The sequence below is a fragment of the Artemia franciscana genome, chromosome 6 (assembly GCF_032884065.1).
Source record: "Artemia franciscana chromosome 6, ASM3288406v1, whole genome shotgun sequence".
Lineage (NCBI taxonomy): Eukaryota > Metazoa > Arthropoda > Branchiopoda > Anostraca > Artemiidae > Artemia > Artemia franciscana.
In genome coordinates this window covers 17,639,274-17,658,020 of record NC_088868.1, presented here as the reverse complement: position 1 = coordinate 17,658,020, position 18,747 = coordinate 17,639,274, and the positions used below count along the sequence as shown (strand labels likewise).

Below are 18,747 nucleotides of genomic sequence, written 5' to 3'. Positions count from 1 at the left end.
CGCTTTTTTTCCAGGTTTATTGAGGAAGCAAAAAACTTTGTTATTTTAATGATTGTATTCTTAAAATTTTTTCAAGAAAATAAGCATTCAGAGGGCAGTAGGCTATCCCTTTTTTTAAAACTGCATTTTCAAAGGACCTACCTTTAGTTATTGTCTAATACCCTATATATTTTTCAAAGACATATGAAGACCTGGATATACCTGAAGTGCTGTCACTACAGAGGAAAAATTCGTTTGTGGATGAAGAAATCAGATCAAGTGACCATCCCTCCACCCAACCACTGAGATTGAGCAGAGGGCTATCTTTTGAAAATATGCGAGGTGCATTCGATATTGTAGATCCTATAACGTATCATCGAGGATATGAGGTATGATTTTAGATTTGGACAAGTTATATATACGACTGAAAGACGTCTAACAGTAATGATGGGGAATATTAGAGCAGCAATCTGCTGCTAAGGGTGGTTGAAGGAGCCAACTAAACTGGGAGAATTTGAGTACCTTTTGAGATATAAAGGCCTCGCACTCCTTCGAAAAACCGTTTAGTCTCTCTTGAAGTAATAATTATTCACTTGGCGCGTTTCTTTTTTTCTATAGGGGTGACCATATTGAATCAGTGGCCATAGAATATTAGAAGAGGGCTAATTTGAATGTAGATAAAACAACGAAGGTCCTTTTTACGTGATGAAATCCTTCGTGCCGCTAAAATGTGTCGTTTTCTTCAACATTATGCTCCAAAACACCAATTTTGGCCAAAAGGGATTACAACGCTTGAAGGTACCAATTCTGTGATAACCAAACGATATTTTATGATTGAAAATCCTAAACCGGAAGTTTACAGCTTACAATGTATATACAGAGAAAACACTCACATTTTAGCATGGGTATTATCTCTGTTGGAGAGACAGCCAACTTTACACAATAATTCTCGTTTTTCAGTAATTCTGAATCAAACTACTTGTTTTCGTGCTTCTCATGACTTAAGCGCCTCCTCGCGAAAAGAAAAAAAACCTATGCAAAGGAGACCAAAAGTAACAGTTCAAGGGACTGTAAATATGACACTATGGTGAAACTATATCACAATGATAATAACATGGTATTTCAACGTGATATATTCACTATTATACAATGCTAAAAAGGCATTTACTGACATTGCGTAAGAATTGTAAATGTTATTTGTAATGGCAGAGGCTAATAAAAAAAAATTGTCAGGTTTATTGTTTGTATTTAAGAAAAAGGAAAAAAATAGCACTAAAATCAAAGCCTCTCTAATAGAAGTAAAGGGCAAAAATGAAACTTGAGAAAAAAGTTTTCAAAAACAAGTTTTTCAAAGAAATCTAAATAGCGATATTGAAAGCTAAAATAAACAGAAATAAAGTAATGTAATGAGTCAATCTTAAGAAAAATAGGACTGACCATAAATTGGCTATCAGGGGCTTTAAGAGGTTTTAAGGGATTTAACATCCAAATTTTAGAGTGCAACTTGGATTTTATTCAAACTGATTTGTGTCTTTATTAATGTGTTTCTTATTTTCCATATTATCTATAACAACACCAAAAAATCATTATCATACTGTATAAAAGATTTACAAGTAAGAGTGGAGCTACAAAACTCTCACGTCCCCTAAAGGGCAAGTGTCCTCTGCATTTTACTAAAAACAGTGTTTATTTTGAATAGTGTGTTTTCATTTACCAAAACACTGATAAAAAACAACAAGGAAGTCACAATACTAGTCAAGGCTACATTCTACCAATCAAGGTTATATTGATTATAAGTTGTAAGGTTACACAAAGTTATATCTATTAACCAGCATTGACCTGAATTTGAATTTGTTTAGATTTGAATTTGTTTAGATTTTTTTTTCAATCTTACTGTTTATATCCATAAGAGAAACTTTGGTTTTAAGTGTTTCCTATAGAGTTCTTATTAAATAATCCACCATATTAAAAACCAAATTTGTCATCACTTATTGGTTGGAACATACTTGAATAAAAATTGAAATGAAGGTCATCAAAGTACAACTTTCTTATAATACATTGTTTTCTACAAGTAAATCAATAATGAAAAATTGCTTGCCTCCCACATTACTATTGAGAAGGGGCAACTTGAACAAATTTTTCGTAAATTTGAAACTGAAGAAACTTATATTCCCAAAATTCCTTTGCTACTCCTTAGATAAATCTAGATGTCTTACTATCCTATAGTATAATTAAAACAAAATGGACAAAATTCATGCTAGAAGCTGTATTCGAAAACTAAAACATACAATTTTGAAGCTTAGAGTAAATAGACAAACGCTTTAAGCTTGATTACTTTAGCTAAATTGACAGCTCACTTCTTTTTGGGATATTGTTGCTGTTGCTGAACACTTGCCGATGTTTGGTTTGTTTGAGTAATTGAGATTCGACGATCGTTGCGTCCATGCTGGTCAAATATATGCTGAAAAATGAAAATAAATTTAGCTTTTCCTCTGGTTTACATGTTTTTATTAAAAATTAATTCTCATTATCAGACAGAAAAAAAAGGAATATAAAAAAGCAATTATATGTAACGTATGTGTAGAATGCTCTTTGCATGCTTGTCTGAATTGAAAATTTTGCGCTAGTTTCAATGTTACCTTGGAAATTATTTCCATGGTCCAAGCTGAGCTTGTGTCCTGAAATTAGTTTGTGATTGGAAAAAAAAAATCCTATACCAATACTGAGCCAGTGTAAATATGTAATGCGTAACTCGTGAGCCCTAATACATAAGCCATTAGGCTTTAAAGAAGCAGTTAGTCTTAGGGAATCAGGATAAAACTTGAACATACATCCTTATGTGACAATACATTTTGGACTGTTGACCTACTCTTCAAAATTTATGCAGCACTCCCCAGCTCAAGAGAAATTACTGCTCTAGAAAAGAACGGACAAAGAAAAGAATTTGAAAAAGACCTTGAGGGACCTAGTCAAGCTATAAATATGTTCTTGACAGTTTGAATGATATAGGACAACAGATATACGGCTTCGTCAATAGTCGCTCTTTCATACTATAACTTAAGCATAGTATTAAATTTATTAATATCTAATGGCTTTAGTTGTAGATTTGCCCAGGAAAAACCCCTCACAATTGCCTTTATTTTAGACAGGAGCAATCCTCTTTCATCAAGATTATTAAAGGTTGAATTTCTCAATAGGTTCTCACCATTTTTTGTGGTTTTGGATATTTTTGTCTTTTTTCCTCTGTTTTTTTTTTTTGTCTTTTCTTTTGAGTGTCAAAATTTAAACCCGGGCCAATTCTTTGAGCCCACCAAAAACAATATCTCAATATATTTCACCAGAATCACTCACCAGTACTAAAACTTATTTATAAAGTAGTGATGACATTGACCAGTGTGAAGTACTACAGCATACGACACAGTGCTAAGCCAAAGCTCTTAGCACTTTGCAATTAAACGGTCCTTGTGTTTCAGGAGTCGTTCTTTAAAAATTGGAACAAACAGTCAGACTTTACTAGTAACGAACTGTAAGTAAGGAGCGACACGGTACAATAGTAGCCAAAACTCTAAAAACACGGAATTTTCTTGTCATAAAATATATAAAAAGAATCAATTTATCATACTGATTCCAAATATGTGAGTGTTACCCATAAAAGGCTACGAGCCTGAAAAAATTGCCTGATTTTTGAAAAAGGGGATAACACCCCCTTAAAGTCAAAGGATGTTAATGAAAATCACACCAACAGATTCAATGTATCAAAGAACTTTACTGTAGAGGTTCCAAGCTCGCATTCAAAAAATGTAGAATTTGTATTTTTTGTCCAAAGAAAGATCACGGATATGTGTTGTTTTTTTTTTCAGAAAAGATCGTATTGACCCAATGGTGCTCGAACATAGGGAGAGGAAATAAAAAGTGCCCTTTTTAAGTGACCAAAAAGATTGGAAGGCAACTAGCCCGCCTCTCAAACCCGTTTTTTCCAAAATCACCTGATTGAAATTTTGAGAGGTTTTCAGTTATAAAATTTGTCCATTGTTTGCGTATATTAATTGTTACTGGAAGGTATACAGATGGGTTTTTTTTGGGGGGAGAGGGAGGGATTTTGTGGTTGTTGTGATTTTCCATAGGGGCAATTTTCGGCGTGGAAGGATGTTTCGGGGATGAACTTTCCAGGATAAATTTTACATTGAGGGGATTTGACAAAGTTTCTATTTAAAATTTTTATATTTATCTTACTTTCTCTTTGCCTACCCAATTTTGCATGTGAAGATGTGGAGGGGTTGCCATTTTTACACTAGTTGCATTCATTGAGCATCAGCGGGGGAAATTTCTGTTTCTCCGTTGATACTCAATGATTGCAACTAATTTTATATCAGAGTTCTCTGCAGGAAAAATACGAGGTGAGAGGATTAAAAATATACCATGGTAAATTCTTACCTTTTAATGGCATTTTTCTATTTAGAAAAATGGTAAAAGTGAGAACAGAGTGAATACAGGTGAAAATTCAGAAGGGCTTTACATGTGCGCTAGATTAGACCGTAAGGTTCCATACATTGGAAAAACAAATATTCATTCTTGTTCTGTAAATGGTATTGTGTGATACGAATATAGTGCTCAGAAAAAAGAAAATTGTATTTAATCTTATGGTCCATCCTTTAATAAGAAATTTACAGTTCTGAAATATTTTTTATTAAGTTTGGCATTACCTGTTTTGGGCCAGTTACGATCAGAACGCCATCTGTAGTGAAGTAAGCATTAAGCTGGTCCACATCAAGTCCTTCAGGAATATGGTACTTCCTCACTAGTCGACGGCTAACTAGTCCATGTTCATCTTCCTTTTCCTCGTGATAAGCTTCTACAAATAGAAATCCATCCAAAGAGCGGACATTCGTCTGAAAAAAAAAAATTCAACAGATTCTATAAAGGTTATTTTTTTTATCTGTGTTGGACAACAAACTGTTGAAACAAGCAAGTTCCAATCTTAAATTAGCTTTATATGGTGACTGAGCAAACAGCAAGGGCAATTTTACTGCCCATCCCCCTTCTCCTGGTAGCCGTTGCTGGATTTGTTTTGGACAATTTCACTAATTAATTGGCTATGGTGTATCAAAGGATGCTGATATACATTTTGTTTGTTGTGAAATTTATTTTTTGTCTCGCTAAAGCCAGAACAGCATACATGACTCTTTTAAATACCAGGAGAACTCCAACAAATGGGAACTTTCATAGCACCAGAGTGGCTGCTGTAGTATCATGACCATTGTATAAATTAGAGATTGGTTCATTCATGAATTGAAAAATACTCATGTTTATGAAATTTACAAAACGAGGAAATACCCGAAACAGAAAACGTCCAAATAAAGAAGAAAAGGAAACAGTTAAAGTCAAAACATTATACGTCCATATATTTATGAAAAGATCTCTGGTAAGGCTTCTTCAATGCAAGAAGAAGATCTAAAAAAATTATTTAAAAGAGCAGAGACCCTGTTTTGACTTCTTTTTAGTCAGGATGACAAGGTTTTTATCTCCATAGATTTTCTTATTGATTTTTAGGCTCTTCGTAGTTTAATAATTCTAATTTCTTCCACTTTTCTGATATCTTAAACCATGAAACATCTAAACTTTTGAATGTGTTTGTTTAGACTGTATTGTCTAATTCTTACTGTTACTGAGGCGTCTACAGTGCTTATAGATTTAAACACTTGCATATCATTTATATTTTTGGGGAAATGGAAATCAGCTACATTATAAATATTTATTTTCAAATGATCCTTTACTTATAAATATTATAAGTATTACATTTATATTATTTATTATATATATTGTATTATATATTTATATTAAAAGTTATAATTATATATTATAAATATCATTACTTATAAATATTATTGTTAAAACTTATAAATTATCATTTTGTCGGGATTTTGAAGTATGGTAAAAGAGCTTTTTGAGGTCTTAGATGGGTCTTAGAGTAATATTAGTAACAAAAACAATGCCTGGAACCTCTACTATATTAACGTACACTACTATATGAGGAATCTTAGCCTGTATCATACACGATTTCTATTGGAAATTCCATACATCACAAAAAATAGATGAATATAAGCACTCACCTACATATACATATACATAAATATACACAAACACAAATACACGCACAGAAATTTCAAGCTAGCTTTTTTTTTTTTTTTTTTATTCGCATTTATTATTTTCTGAGTATTTTTGAGGCTGTAGGCTATTGAACGTGTTTGATAACTCCTGATTACTTGTAACAAAGAGAACCCAAGGTATTCCAAATTTGAATCACTTTTATTTAAATATTTTCATTATAGTTCACGTCATAGTCGAGAATTGACATTTTATACTATTTTTTACGCCTGATTTTCATCTCATCCAGGATTTTCCTCTTATCTCATCGAAAACAGTAATTGTATTTTAACTATTTGGTTAGCATCTATTGATTTTGAAAACCAATGTTACTGAACACTTAAATTTTCTTAAACCCACTCTTCCCACTCAAGACGTTATTAGATACTGAATATTCTGAATAATTTCACTATATTTACAGTACAGCACAATAAAAACTAGCAACAAATATTATTTTTCGTTTTTATCTACTTTTTTTGCAATGTGTTACTAAGTTTTTGGCAAGTGGTACTGTGTATAGTGCTGATGAACAACATCATACCAATGTTTCTGGTTACTTCCACGGCTACAAGATAAAAAGCGTTACACGTTTTCATATACCCACACATAGAAATAGAAAAATGGATCGAGGCTAGATTGTCAATTTTGCGATTTATTTTAATCTTCCATTGTAGAATAGCGTGAATCGAGAATATCACGATTCTGAGTTAATCCGAAACTTGACTTCAAATTCAGAATTTGGCCTCTATTTTTTTCTTTCTCTATGCGAACACAGAATAGAAAACTGTAATATAAACAAAGGTAGATAGCTCTGCGTTCGTTAAGCAATTCTATACAAATGGTGAAAAAGAGGTGGGAAGCAAAAGGACTTCTTCTGAATCCATCAAAATCGTCTTATCGAGCGGAAATAACTTTCTTACCTCGTCAGGGGAGAAATGTTGCAAATCAACTAGGACAAGAAACCTGTCGTTATCAATCCTTAGCTCAGAAACACCAGTTTCTTTTCTTCCGTAGCTGTTGAAATTTTGGTAGTTTTTACCAATGGCAAGGACGGAAGTATAATCATCTGAAGAAACACCATTTCCAAAGTGCTGATAGAAAATTCTTACTGGGCGGCTTTCATCACGGTAGAACTGGCGAACATGAACAGGAACTCGGGATTGGTTGTGTTGAGAATTCATTGTTTTCCTATTGAAGAAATGCTCAAATACCCTGAAAAACAGACAACGTTAATTGTAAAATGTGCAATATTTTCTCGAATTTTGGTTCCGCAGGTTCTTATCAATATTAATACAGTTGAACCCTACTAAATTTTATCAAAGCTATGAAGAACAGGGGGGGGGGGGGGGGTCTCAGTTGCTCCTTCGTTGGCTAACAAACTATAAGTAAATACAAGTAAGCTGCAGTAAATTAAGTTAATTTAAACCACTGTAAGCCCATCTCGTCTTAAATCTACCCCTACTCTTCTTTCTTTCTTTTTGTAGCCTGGAAGTCTCTCACTATCCTTTTAGAGTATATTTTCCGCTAAATCTTTTAATTTAAGAGACAACATAAAAGCCAAAAAGAATCAGTTGTGAAAAATTACCCACACTCCTTTTATTGAAAGAGTTCAGGGAATGCCCTGATTTGCCTGTATCATCTTATGTCTATTGTCGTTTTGTTTAAAAAATGGAAAAACCATAATGTATTAGAAATCCAGGAGCTTATTTAGCGGTATTTTCTTTAATTATTATAACGTTTAGTCCAACTGTTTTGAAAGACAATGGAGTAAATAGTTTGCAATTAACAACTAGTTATATATTTTTGTATTCTGTGATGATCTCAGGAAAATACTAGTCATCAGTCTAAAGAATTTCTCGCTTAAGTTCAAAGTTTTGGCACAAAGTTTTGCTTTGTGTTACCTTAGGCCTGAATATGAGGTTTTATCGTCGCTTTGCTGTAGCGTAATCTCTTTAGTTAAGTAAATCAGGGTCTGGGACTTTCAGAACGCTCACATGAGCCCTGTTTTAATATTTTATGACCATTGGTTTTAAAGTAATTACAAAAAAATAAAATAAATAAACAAGCTGTATTGACCATCCTTTTCAGGTAAATAACGACTTCTTTTGATTTTACATGAGTTTCAGAATGCCTTTTTGTAGAGTTTCGGTTAATATTTGCCCGGGTAACTCTTGGCTTACAACTGTTATATTTGTCATCAGAAACTATTTGATTTTCCAGGTACAATTTCAAAGTTTCTGAAAGTTGAGTGTATTTCATATCTGGGCAAATTTTGTACCCTTGTAAACAGGGTGGACGAGGAGTCTATTTTTAATCCCAAAAACGTAAATAAAAGCCCGTAAAGGCACATTCTAAATCTTTCTTCAGTCTTTATATGTATATTATTTATTTATTCTAATCAAACAATTTCTAGCATGGAACTCGTAATTTTCATTAAAATTTCACGCAATTTTTGCAAGGGAAGTCGAAAGTTTTTCGGACTTAGATTCCTCCTCCGCCAAGATTTTTTTGCTCTTATCGCTAATATGGATATTAAAACAGCATGCTTTCTTGGCAATTTTTGGGACTCCGATCATTCGTTTTCTTGTTTCTCCCAAGTGGTGCAAAGCTCAGATTAAACATATTTTAGATCAAATTTTTATCTTGGTAAAATTTCATTTTGGACGTTTTGTTACTTCTTTAGCAATTTATACTTGAAACATTTGTATGTTTTTTCCACCAAATTTTCAGGTAACTCAAATGAAACTTTCTCGAAAAAATGAGTTAAACCATTTTCTTTTATAACCTAAAATGAATGCAAACTAAGATTAACAAATTAGTCCAGAACAAATTAAAATTCATGCTGATAAGAATTTTGTATACAAAATCCATCAAATTACGTACAAAAACAATGTTCTCTAGAAAAATCCTGAGTTTATACAATAGTAAATAGAACTGATCATTTACCTTAGTAATCTAGGAAGGTTTTGATACTTTATGACTTCAGAACTCTGCTTATATACAAAAGTTGGTTTTTAAACCGGCTGATATCCACTGAAGCATTGTGGAAAACTGATACTTTAAATTCAGAGTGACTCAGAACATGTTTCTAAAATTTTGTTCCATACCACTGATCCGTAAAACCAAGTTTCCCTGTTTAGGATTCTTTTGTCAAAATTAGATAGTACCTGGTCCTTTGTCATATAACTTGATAGCCATCGTTGAAAAATAAAATCTAAGAACGGATATCTGTTTTTAAAAGTAAATACACACTGAGGACAAAAATTAGATACTATTATAGCTTTACGCTACAAGGTCATAAAAAAATTATGATAGATGTCACATGCATTAGCGATTATTGTTGGACAGGAGGAGGAGGGGAGGAGAAAAAAGAATAAAAATTTTGAGTTAGCGAACTGTATCTAATCTTTGTAAAGTCTTTGCAAATGGAGGAATGGAGACTGCAGCTGGAGCGAGTATCAAGCACCGCTAATTTTTAAGAAATTTTTTGCGAAGTTTTGGAAAAGTACTGAATAATAAAAAAAAAAATTGTAGGGCGAATAACCTAGCGACAGGCGAGATGTGAGAGTCGGTTAAGGAATCCATCTCCTAAGCGACGAGTTTTAGAAACTTATAAAACTAGTGTACTAAAAATATAAATTCTTCCTGATTAATATGGTATAAATGAGACTTCATCATTGTTGGTTCCCCCTTAGAAAATTTCTGGATTTAACCCCCCCCCCCCCTAAAAATCAATAAAGTGCCATCTTTTGCTTTTCCTCAAGCTTTTACGATTGGATACCCAGATATGTGTGAACGAGTGATTTTTCTCATGTAATACGAAACTTTTGTCCAGATAGTGATGTATCTGTTGAATATTTCTTCTTAAGTGCGTTTATAAGAATGTACCTAAATTATATGGAAAGAACTTTTCTTGCATAGGAGTGTGCCGTTTAAAGAAAATGCTAGAAATGTAAGATATTTTGTTGCCACAAACAGTGTTTCTTTTTCCTGTTTTTCTGTAATTTTTTTTTTTTTTTTTTTTTTTTTTAGCAGGATCCTCATATATTTTATAGTGTGCAGCAGCTCTTGTGTTCGCTCGCGCTCTTTTCTGGGGCCATAAACTGATTTTTTTTTTTAGCTTAAATAATATTCTAACAATAAATAGCAGCGTTTTTCATTGCGTTAGGTTGAATTTGTCACATCATTTAGCCCTCAAGGTTTGGCTAGGTCTTTGCAAAAATTGAGCGAATTGAAAAACTTCACTTTTATATCCTAAAATAACAATAGTACAAAAGAAAGAAATGATAAAAGTAAATATATTTGAAAATTATGCCAGTGGAACATACCAGTGGACATTAGATGGCAGGAACAAAGTTCTATGATGAGCTTTTATTAGTATGTAGAGAGAGTAAAGCTGTTTTAATCCGTGTTTAAAAAAGAGAACACCAACTATAGAGCTCCCCCTATACGGTCTGAAGTATAGAAACGAAAAAATAAATTCAGAGCATTTATTAAATGGTTTCTTAGGTCACGCTGCCTTACTGATTAAAACCAAAAGGAAAATAGGGAAAAAAGAGTTTAAACTCTGACCTTTTCCACCTGCCACTCATTTAAGCGATGTACAGTTTTTCTATTAGAGAATAAAGAGACAGATCACCCCATGTTTAAGATGAAATTAAATAAAAAAAACAAGTTTTTTTTTTAACTGAAAGTAAGGAGCGATATTAAAACTTAAAACTAACAGAAATTACTCCGTATATGAAAGGAGCTGTTCCTTCTCAACGCCCCGCTCTTTACGCTAAAATTTGACTCTTTTCCTCAAATCTGCTTTTTAAAACATTGGAAAACCTTAGAGTAAAGAGCGGGGCGTTGAGAAGGAACAGCCCCTTTATGTACAGAGTAATTTCTGTTCATTTTAAGTTTTAAGGTCGCTCCTTACTTTCAGTTAAAAAAATTGTATACTTTCTGAACGTTTTTGAATTAATGCATGTTTTGATTTTGGCTCTCCGCACATGAATACTTAAAACACAATTTTTCATATAATTTTTTTGGCTAAATAACTTTATATTAGTTTTGATCGGACAATTTTCATAAAAAAGGGGTGGTGGAGGAGGTCTAGTCGCCCTTCAATCTTTTGATTACTTAAAAAGCCAACTAGAACTTTAAATTTTTTACAAACGTTTTTATCAGTAAAAAAAATACGTAACTTACGAATTAACTTACGTAGCGAACTTCTATATTCGTATATTTTTATTACGTATATAAGGGGGTTTGCCCCCTCTTAAATACCTTGCTCTTTACACTAAAGCCATAAACTGCATCACAAATGCCATAGAATAAATAGTTGAAATTACTAAAAATACTTTAGCGTAAAGAGCAGGTATTTAAGAGGAAACGAGCTCCTCATATGCGTAATAATTTCTCTTCGTTTTGTTTTAATGTGAAAACTTTTTCGTATTAATTTTTTCATTGTTTTTTGTTTTAAATAATACTAGAAAATCCTGCTCCCCCCCTTCATGGAAATTCTTTCCTCCCATGATAAATCCCTCCATGGAAAGATCCTCCCACGTAACCCCCTCCCCTCAACCCCCTCCCTAACCAAGAAAATAATTCCCCTGAAAATGTCTGTACACTTCCCAATAACCATTGCTATATGTAAACACTGTTCAAAGTTTGTAACTTGCGGCCCCTCCCACGGGGACTGTGAGGGAGTAAGTCGTCCTCAAAGACATAGTTACTAGGTTTTTCGACTATGATGAACAAAATGACAATCTCAAAGGTTTGAACCGTTGACTTTGGGAAAAAAATGAGCGTGGGAGGGGGGTCTAGGTGCCCTACAATTTTTTTAGTCGCTTAAAAACGACACTAGAACTTTTAATTTCTGTTAGAATGAGCCCTCTTGCAACATTCTAAGACCACTGGGTCGATACGGTCACCCCTGGGGAAAAAAACAATAAACAAACAAACACGCACCCATAAGCGGTCTTCTGGCAAAAAATACGAAATTCCACATTTTGTAGATAGGAACTTCAAAATTCCACAGTAGGATTCTCTGATACGCTGAATACGATGGTGGAATTTTCGTTAAGATTCTATGGCTTTTAGTGGGTGTTTCAACCTATTTTCCAAAATAAGGCAAATTTTCTTAGGTTTGTAACTTTTGATAAGTAAGACTAAATTTGATATAACTTATATATTTAAAATCAGCATTAAAATGCGATTCTTTTGATATATCTATTAGTATCAAAACCATTTTTTAGAGTTTCGTTTACTATTGAGCCTGGTCGCTCCTTACTACAGTTCGTTACCACGAACTGTTTGATGTCTGAAAAATTCGAGATACAACCTTGAAGCTAAAGAAATTTTCGTGTAACTTGATTTTCTTTAGAATTAAACTATGTATTCAAAGTATATGAGCTTTATTTATAAAAAGTAAGCTGTAGTTAAACAAATTAGCTATATACCTGTTCAGGTAGATAATTCCTATTAGGGTTGCACCCTGATATAAAATAAAACATGGGCGTATATACCCATCGTCAATTATAGGTTTTTTTATAATATTGTATCTTGCATAGTATTTATACTCAAAATTTTTTATAAAAGGTGTTTCCTTAGACTGATCAAATCAGCTATATTAGCTACAGAAAAAATAAAAATAAAATAAAACAAAATCTACTTTTTTTTAGGTAAAAGCGAGAAGCCTGTCTAGAGACAAAAGTCCCTCCAGAGGTAGAAGTGCTACTCCTGACAGGCGCTATTCTCACTCGCGGGCCCGATTCGACCCATGGTCTCAAGTAACATCAAGCTCTTTAGATTTGCGAACTACCAGCAATCAGAGAGATCGAAGATCAAATGCTCAATGGGAGGAGACTTTAATGCCGTGGGATCATCGCATGTATGGCTCAAACCATAGATACAAAGGATCAGTAAGATTTTAACTTTTACTTTTGTGAACCTAAATAAAATGTTTAGGAGGGGCAAATTTGGGTGGGGAGAGGTTGGGAACTCACTTTTAAAGAGAATTATGCGAAAAAACTAGTATTAAGCAATTTTAGAATGAAGCTTCTAGATTTTACTGTCAATGACTGTGCCAATTGTGCGTTTTAACCAAAATAAACGGAAATAGAATACACCCGATAGGATTTTTTGATGAGTTTTCTTAGTTAACTGGGCAAAAGCTGAAACAATATATGCTAAATATCAATCAAAACTATGGAAACTTTACATACTACGCTCTGATTTGAAACAGCTGAAATAAACTGGAGCTCGCCAATTTTACGATCAAATTCAAGCTATAGTGAACGGTTTTTATGGCACTTGGTATTAACCAAGTGACATATAGCAATCGCAAATTCTGTCGGTCTGTCGGTCCCGGTTTTGCTACTTTGGGCACTTCCAGGTAAGCTAGGACGATGAAATTTGGCGAGCGTATCAGGGACCAGACCAGATTAAATTAGAAATAGTCGTTTTCTCGATTTAACCATCTGGGGGGGGGGGAGTGGGGGGCCGGTTAATTCGGAAAAAAATAGAAAAAATGAAGTGTTTTTAACTTATGAGTGGGTGATGGGATCTTAATGAAATTTGATATTTGGAATGATATTGTGTCTCAGAGCTCTTATTTTTAAATCCCAACCGGATCTGATGACTTTGGAGGGAGTTGGAGGGGGAAACCTAAAATCTTGGAAAACACTTAGAGTGGAGGGATCGGGATGAAACTTGATGGGAAAAATAAGCACAAGTCACACATACATGATTGACCTAGTTGGAACGGATCCGCTCTCTTTGGGGTAGTTGGGGGGGGGGGGGGTAATTCTGAAAAATTAGAAAAAATGAGGTATTTTTAACTTACGAACGGGTGATCGGATCTCAAGGAAATTTGATGTTTAGAAGGATATCGTGTCTTAAACCTCTTTTTTAAAATCCCGACCGGATCTGGTGACATTGGGGGGGATTTGGGAGGGGGAAACCTAAAACTTGGAAAACACTTAGAGAGGAGGGATCGGGATGAAACTTGGTGGGAAAAATAAACACAAGTCCCACATACATGATTGACATAAACGGAACGGAACCGCTCTCTTTGGGGTAGTTGGGGGGGGGGGTTATTTCTGAAAAATTAGAAAAAATGAGGTATAAAATTGGGATGTTTTTATCTTACGAATAGATGATCGCATCTATTGAAGTGTTTTCAATAGATGAAAACACTTGGAGTGGAGGAATCGGGATGAAGCCTGGTGGATAGAATAAACAAATGTCCTTGATACGTGATTGAGAGAATCGTAATGGATTCGCTCTCTTTGGAAGAGTTGGGGGGAGGGGTTCAGTGATTTGGCGAGTTTGGTGCTTCTGGACGTGCTAGGACGATGAAAATTGGTAGGCGTGTCAGGGAGGTGCACAATTTGACTTGATAAAGTCGATTTCCCAGATTCGACCATCTGGGGGGCTAAAGGGAGAGGAAAAATTAGAAAAAATGAGGCATTTATAACTTACGAGTAGGTGATCAGATCTCGATGGATTTTGATATTTAGAAGGACATCGTGACTCAGAGCTCTTATTTTAAATCCTGACCGGCATTAAGCCTCTTATTTTCCTTTTTAAATCTATCTATTGATTCATAGAATTTCGTTAGAGCTCATACCATATGATCTTTTGGCCTTTAGCTCTTCTCGCCTCGTCACAAGTGCCATATGAGCTCTTAGCTCTTGTTTTTATATTATTTCAAATAGTTATTATTTGCTCACATGCTCGGTGTCGCATGTCATCTGACCGCGCGTGTCTTTGCTCTTCATTTGAATTTTCAAAACGCTCTAATTGTCATTTTCGCTTATGTTCTAACCGCATGTGTCTTTACTCTTCATTTTAATTTTGAGTTCGCTCACTTTCGCGGTGTCGCATGTCTTCCAACCAGGTATGTCTTTGCTATTCATTTACATTTTTGACACGCTCTAATTGTTGTTTTCGTATATCTTCTAACTGCTTGTGTCTTCACTCTTCCTTTTCATTTTTTACATGTTTTTAGATTTTGATTTCTTCAGACTATTTAGCAATAGCCTTTGCTTTAGCTGCCCGTATTGGTGCTACGCATGGCATCATTTAAGAATTTGCTTTATGATGTCATAAAAAATATTTATGATGTACCAACATAGTAGGCCAACATGACGCCGTTTGCAAAACCAAAATTATGGCTCTTAATGAATTTTCTCAGACTTCTGACCTATCTAGATTGTTATTATGGCACTTGGTATTACCCAAGTGACAATAGATATCGTAAATTCTGTCGGTCCTGGTTTTGTTACTTTAGGCACTTCCAGGTAAGCTAGGACGATATATATATATATATATATATATATATATATATATATATATATATATATATATATATATATATATAATGTGTTATATCTTTATAAATGAGCAATAATTGTTTATGTATGTATTTATTTATTTTTCTCGAAAACAGCTCCATATTTTTTCGGGAAAATTGGTATCTTGTGATATTCTCACACAAAAAAAAGAGCGAAGAGCTCATATGGCAATTGTGACGAGGCAAGAAGAGCTAAGAGCGAAGAGCTCATATGGTATGAGCTCTAACAAAATTCTGAAAATCAATAGATTGATTTAAAAGGAAAATCAGAGGCTTAATGCCGGTCAGGCTTTAAAATAAGAGCTCTGAGTCACGATTTCCTTCTAAATATCAAAATTTATAAAGATATAAGATACATATATATATATATATATATATATATATATATATATATATATATATATATATATATATATATATATATATAAATATATATATACTAGCTGTTGGGGTGGCGCTTCGCGCCACCCCAACACCTAGTTGGTGGGGGCGCTTCGCGCCCCCCCCCAAGCCCCCCCGCGCGCGTAAGTCGTTACGCGCCATATTAGTTACGCGCCATTGTAGTTGTGTCCCTATGTCCCACCTGTGAATATAGATAGATATATATATATATATATATATATATATATATATATATATATATATATATATATATATATATATATATATGTTTTTAACTACGTAAAACTTGCGAATATACAACATTCTTTGCTGTCCCATTGTCTGTGCATATAAATAGATTTTCAGGTTTACCGACTCTTGAACATGCAACATATAATGGTCCATGGGAAAACAATCCGTATTCAGATCTATACCTCATGATTCTAATGATTGCCCTTGAGCTTTGTTGATGGTGATTGCTAATCGACCATTCCCTGAATCGCCATCGTCATTTATATATCCCCCTGTGCACCCCGGCGTCCCCTTTGTAGTTATGTCCCTGTGTCCCGGTCGTCATTTATATTCCCTGTGTCCCGGTCGTCATTTGTGTCCCGGTGTTCCAGTCTGTGATTTCTCTTTGAGTGTCCCGGGCGTCATTTATATTCCTTGTGTCCCGGTGTCCCGGTCGTCATTTATATCCCCCTGTGCCCCCCGGCGTCCCCATTGTAGTTGTGTCCCTGTGTCCCGGTCGTCCGGTCGTCATTTATATTCCCTGTGTCCCGGTCGTCATTTGTATCCCGGTGTCCCGGTCTGTATATACATTCGTTTTTTAGTTTTGTTTTTCTCCTTTATTTTTTTCCTTTTTTCTTTTTTTTCTTTTTTAGTTTATTTAGATTTTTAGATTTTTTAGTTTTTTTATTAGTTTTTAGTTTTTTTGTAGTTTTTACCATTTTTTTAGTTTTTTTAGTTTTTTTTTTTTTACTTATGTCCTGGTCGTCATTTATACTCCCTGTGTCCCGGTCGTCATTTGTGTCTCGGTGCTTTGTTGATTGCTAATTTATATTATATTTATATTTATATTTTTTATATTTATTAATATTTTTTTAGTTTTCTTTTTCTCTTATTTTTCAGTTTTTTCCTTTTTTTTAGTTTTTTCTTTTTTAGTTTTTAGTTTTTTTTTGTTTTTTACCTTTTTTTAGTTTTTTTAGTTTTTTTAGTTTTTTAGCTTTTTTAGTTTTTTTATTAGTTTTTAGTTTTTTTTTTTTAGTTTTTGCCTTTTTTTAGTTTTTTCAGTTTTTTTTAGTTTTTAGTTTTTTACCTTTTTTTAGTTTTTTTTAGTTTTTTAGCTTTTTTAGTTTTTTTTCTTTTTAGTTTTTTTGTAGTTTTTACCTTTTTTAGTTTTTTTTCTTCTTTTGTATTAGTGTGAAATAATTCAGACGTCATATGCGGACAAACACGACGTCACTCGACAGACAGACAGACAGACATAACCCACAAACAACTTATTTTTATATATATTTATTCATATTTTTTTAGTTTTCTTTTTCTCTTTTATTTTTCAGTTTTTTCCTTTTTTTTAGTTTTTTTCTTTTTTAGTTTTTAGTTTTTTTTAGTTTTTTACCTTTTTTTAGTTTTTTTTTAGTTTTCTTAGTTTTTTAGCTTTTTTAGTTTTTTTATTAGTTTTTATTTTTTTTGTAGTTTTTGCCTTTTTTCATTTTTTTCAGTTTTTTTTTTTTAGTTATTAGATTTTTACTTTTTTTTAGTTTTTTTTAGTTTTTTAGCTTTTTTAGTTTTTTTTTCTTTTTAGTTTTTTTTTTAGTTTTTACCTTTTTTAGTTTTTTTCTTCTTTTGTATTAGTGTGAAATAATTCAGACGTCATATGCGGACAAACATGACGTCACCTGATCCACAGATCTACAGATCCACACACAGACAACTTATTTTTATATAGATAGATATATATATATACTAGCTGTTGGGGTGGCGCTTGGCGCCACCCCCAAGCCCCCCCGCGCGCGTAAGTCGTTACGCGCCATATTAGTTACGCGCCATTGTAGTTGTGTCCCTATGTCCCACCTGTGAATATATCTATATATATAAAAATAAGTTGTCTGTGTGTCGATCTGTGGATGGATCAGGTGACGTCACCTGAAAAAACTGGATCAGGTGACGTCAAAACTGAAAAAACTAAAAAAAGGCAAAAACTACAAAAAAAACTAAAAACTAATAAAAAAAATAAAAAAGCTAAAAAACTAAAAAAACTAAAAAAAGGCAAATACTACAAAAAAAACTAAAAACTAATAAAAAAGCTAAAAAACTAAAAAAACTAAAAAAAAGGCAAAAACTACAAAAAAAACTAAAAACTAATAAAAAAAATAAAGAAGCTAAAAAACTAAAAAAACTAAAAAAACTAAAAAAAGGTAAAAAACTAAAAAAACTAAAAACTAAAAAAAACTAAAAAAAAGGAAAAAACTGAAAAATAAGCTTAAATAAAGGTAAAAACCAATAAAAAACTAAAAAAAAAACTGAAAAAACTAAAAAAAGGCAAAAACTACAAAAAAACTAAAAACTAAAAAAAAAACTAAAAAAAAGGAAAAAACTGAAAAATAAGCTAAAATAAAGGTAAAAACCAATAAAAACTAAAAAGAAAAAAAGGAAAAAACTAAAAAAAATTTTCATCTAAAAAACTAAAAAAACTAAAAAAGGTAAAAACTAAAAGAACTAAAAAAGAAAAAAATAAATGACGACACTCAAAGAGAAAGCGACCAGGACAAAAGGAATGTTCGATTAGCAATCAACAAAGCACCGGGACACAGGGAGTATAAATGAAAAAAGCTAAAAAACTAAAAAAACTAAAAAAAGGCAAAAACTACAAAAAAAACTAAAAACTAATAAAAAAA

General features: G+C 33.1%; 2 protein-coding genes across 4 annotated transcripts in view; one reads left to right on the top strand and one right to left on the bottom strand.

The window, feature by feature from the left end:
* LOC136028127 (E3 ubiquitin-protein ligase lubel-like) overlaps positions 1-18,747 on the top strand; it is a 203,273-nt gene that overhangs the window by 79,558 nt on the left and 104,968 nt on the right. For all 3 annotated transcript variants that reach the window (XR_010617748.1, XM_065705773.1, XM_065705774.1), the window contains exons 11-12: positions 180-368; positions 12,792-13,031. Coding sequence is in view for 2 of the 3 variants with exons in the window: in XM_065705773.1 (XP_065561845.1) it covers positions 180-368; positions 12,792-13,031 (429 nt within the window). In the remaining variant the exon portion in view is untranslated. The remainder of the gene's footprint in view (positions 1-179; positions 369-12,791; positions 13,032-18,747) is intronic.
* On the bottom strand, positions 2,231-9,175 carry LOC136028128 (alpha-crystallin A chain-like). Its single transcript, XM_065705775.1, has 4 exons — positions 9,070-9,175; positions 7,044-7,335; positions 4,683-4,868; positions 2,231-2,440 (listed from the first exon to the last, which is right to left on the bottom strand). The coding sequence occupies exons 2-4, from the start codon at positions 7,302-7,304 to the stop codon at positions 2,333-2,335; spliced, it is 555 nt and encodes a 184-aa protein (XP_065561847.1). The 5' UTR covers positions 7,305-7,335; positions 9,070-9,175; the 3' UTR covers positions 2,231-2,332.

Excerpts from the sequence above, each read along its gene's own strand:
- LOC136028128 (XM_065705775.1), bottom strand. The coding sequence starts at position 7,304 with ATGAATTCTCAACACAACCAATCCCGAGTTCCTGTTCATGTTCGCCAG. Across the intron at positions 4,869-7,043 it reads AACATTTCTCCCCTGACGAG|ACGAATGTCCGCTCTTTGGA; the intron begins GTAAGAAAGTTA and ends TTTTTTTTTCAG. Across the intron at positions 2,441-4,682 it reads TCGTAACTGGCCCAAAACAG|CATATATTTGACCAGCATGG; the intron begins GTAATGCCAAAC and ends TTCATTTTTCAG.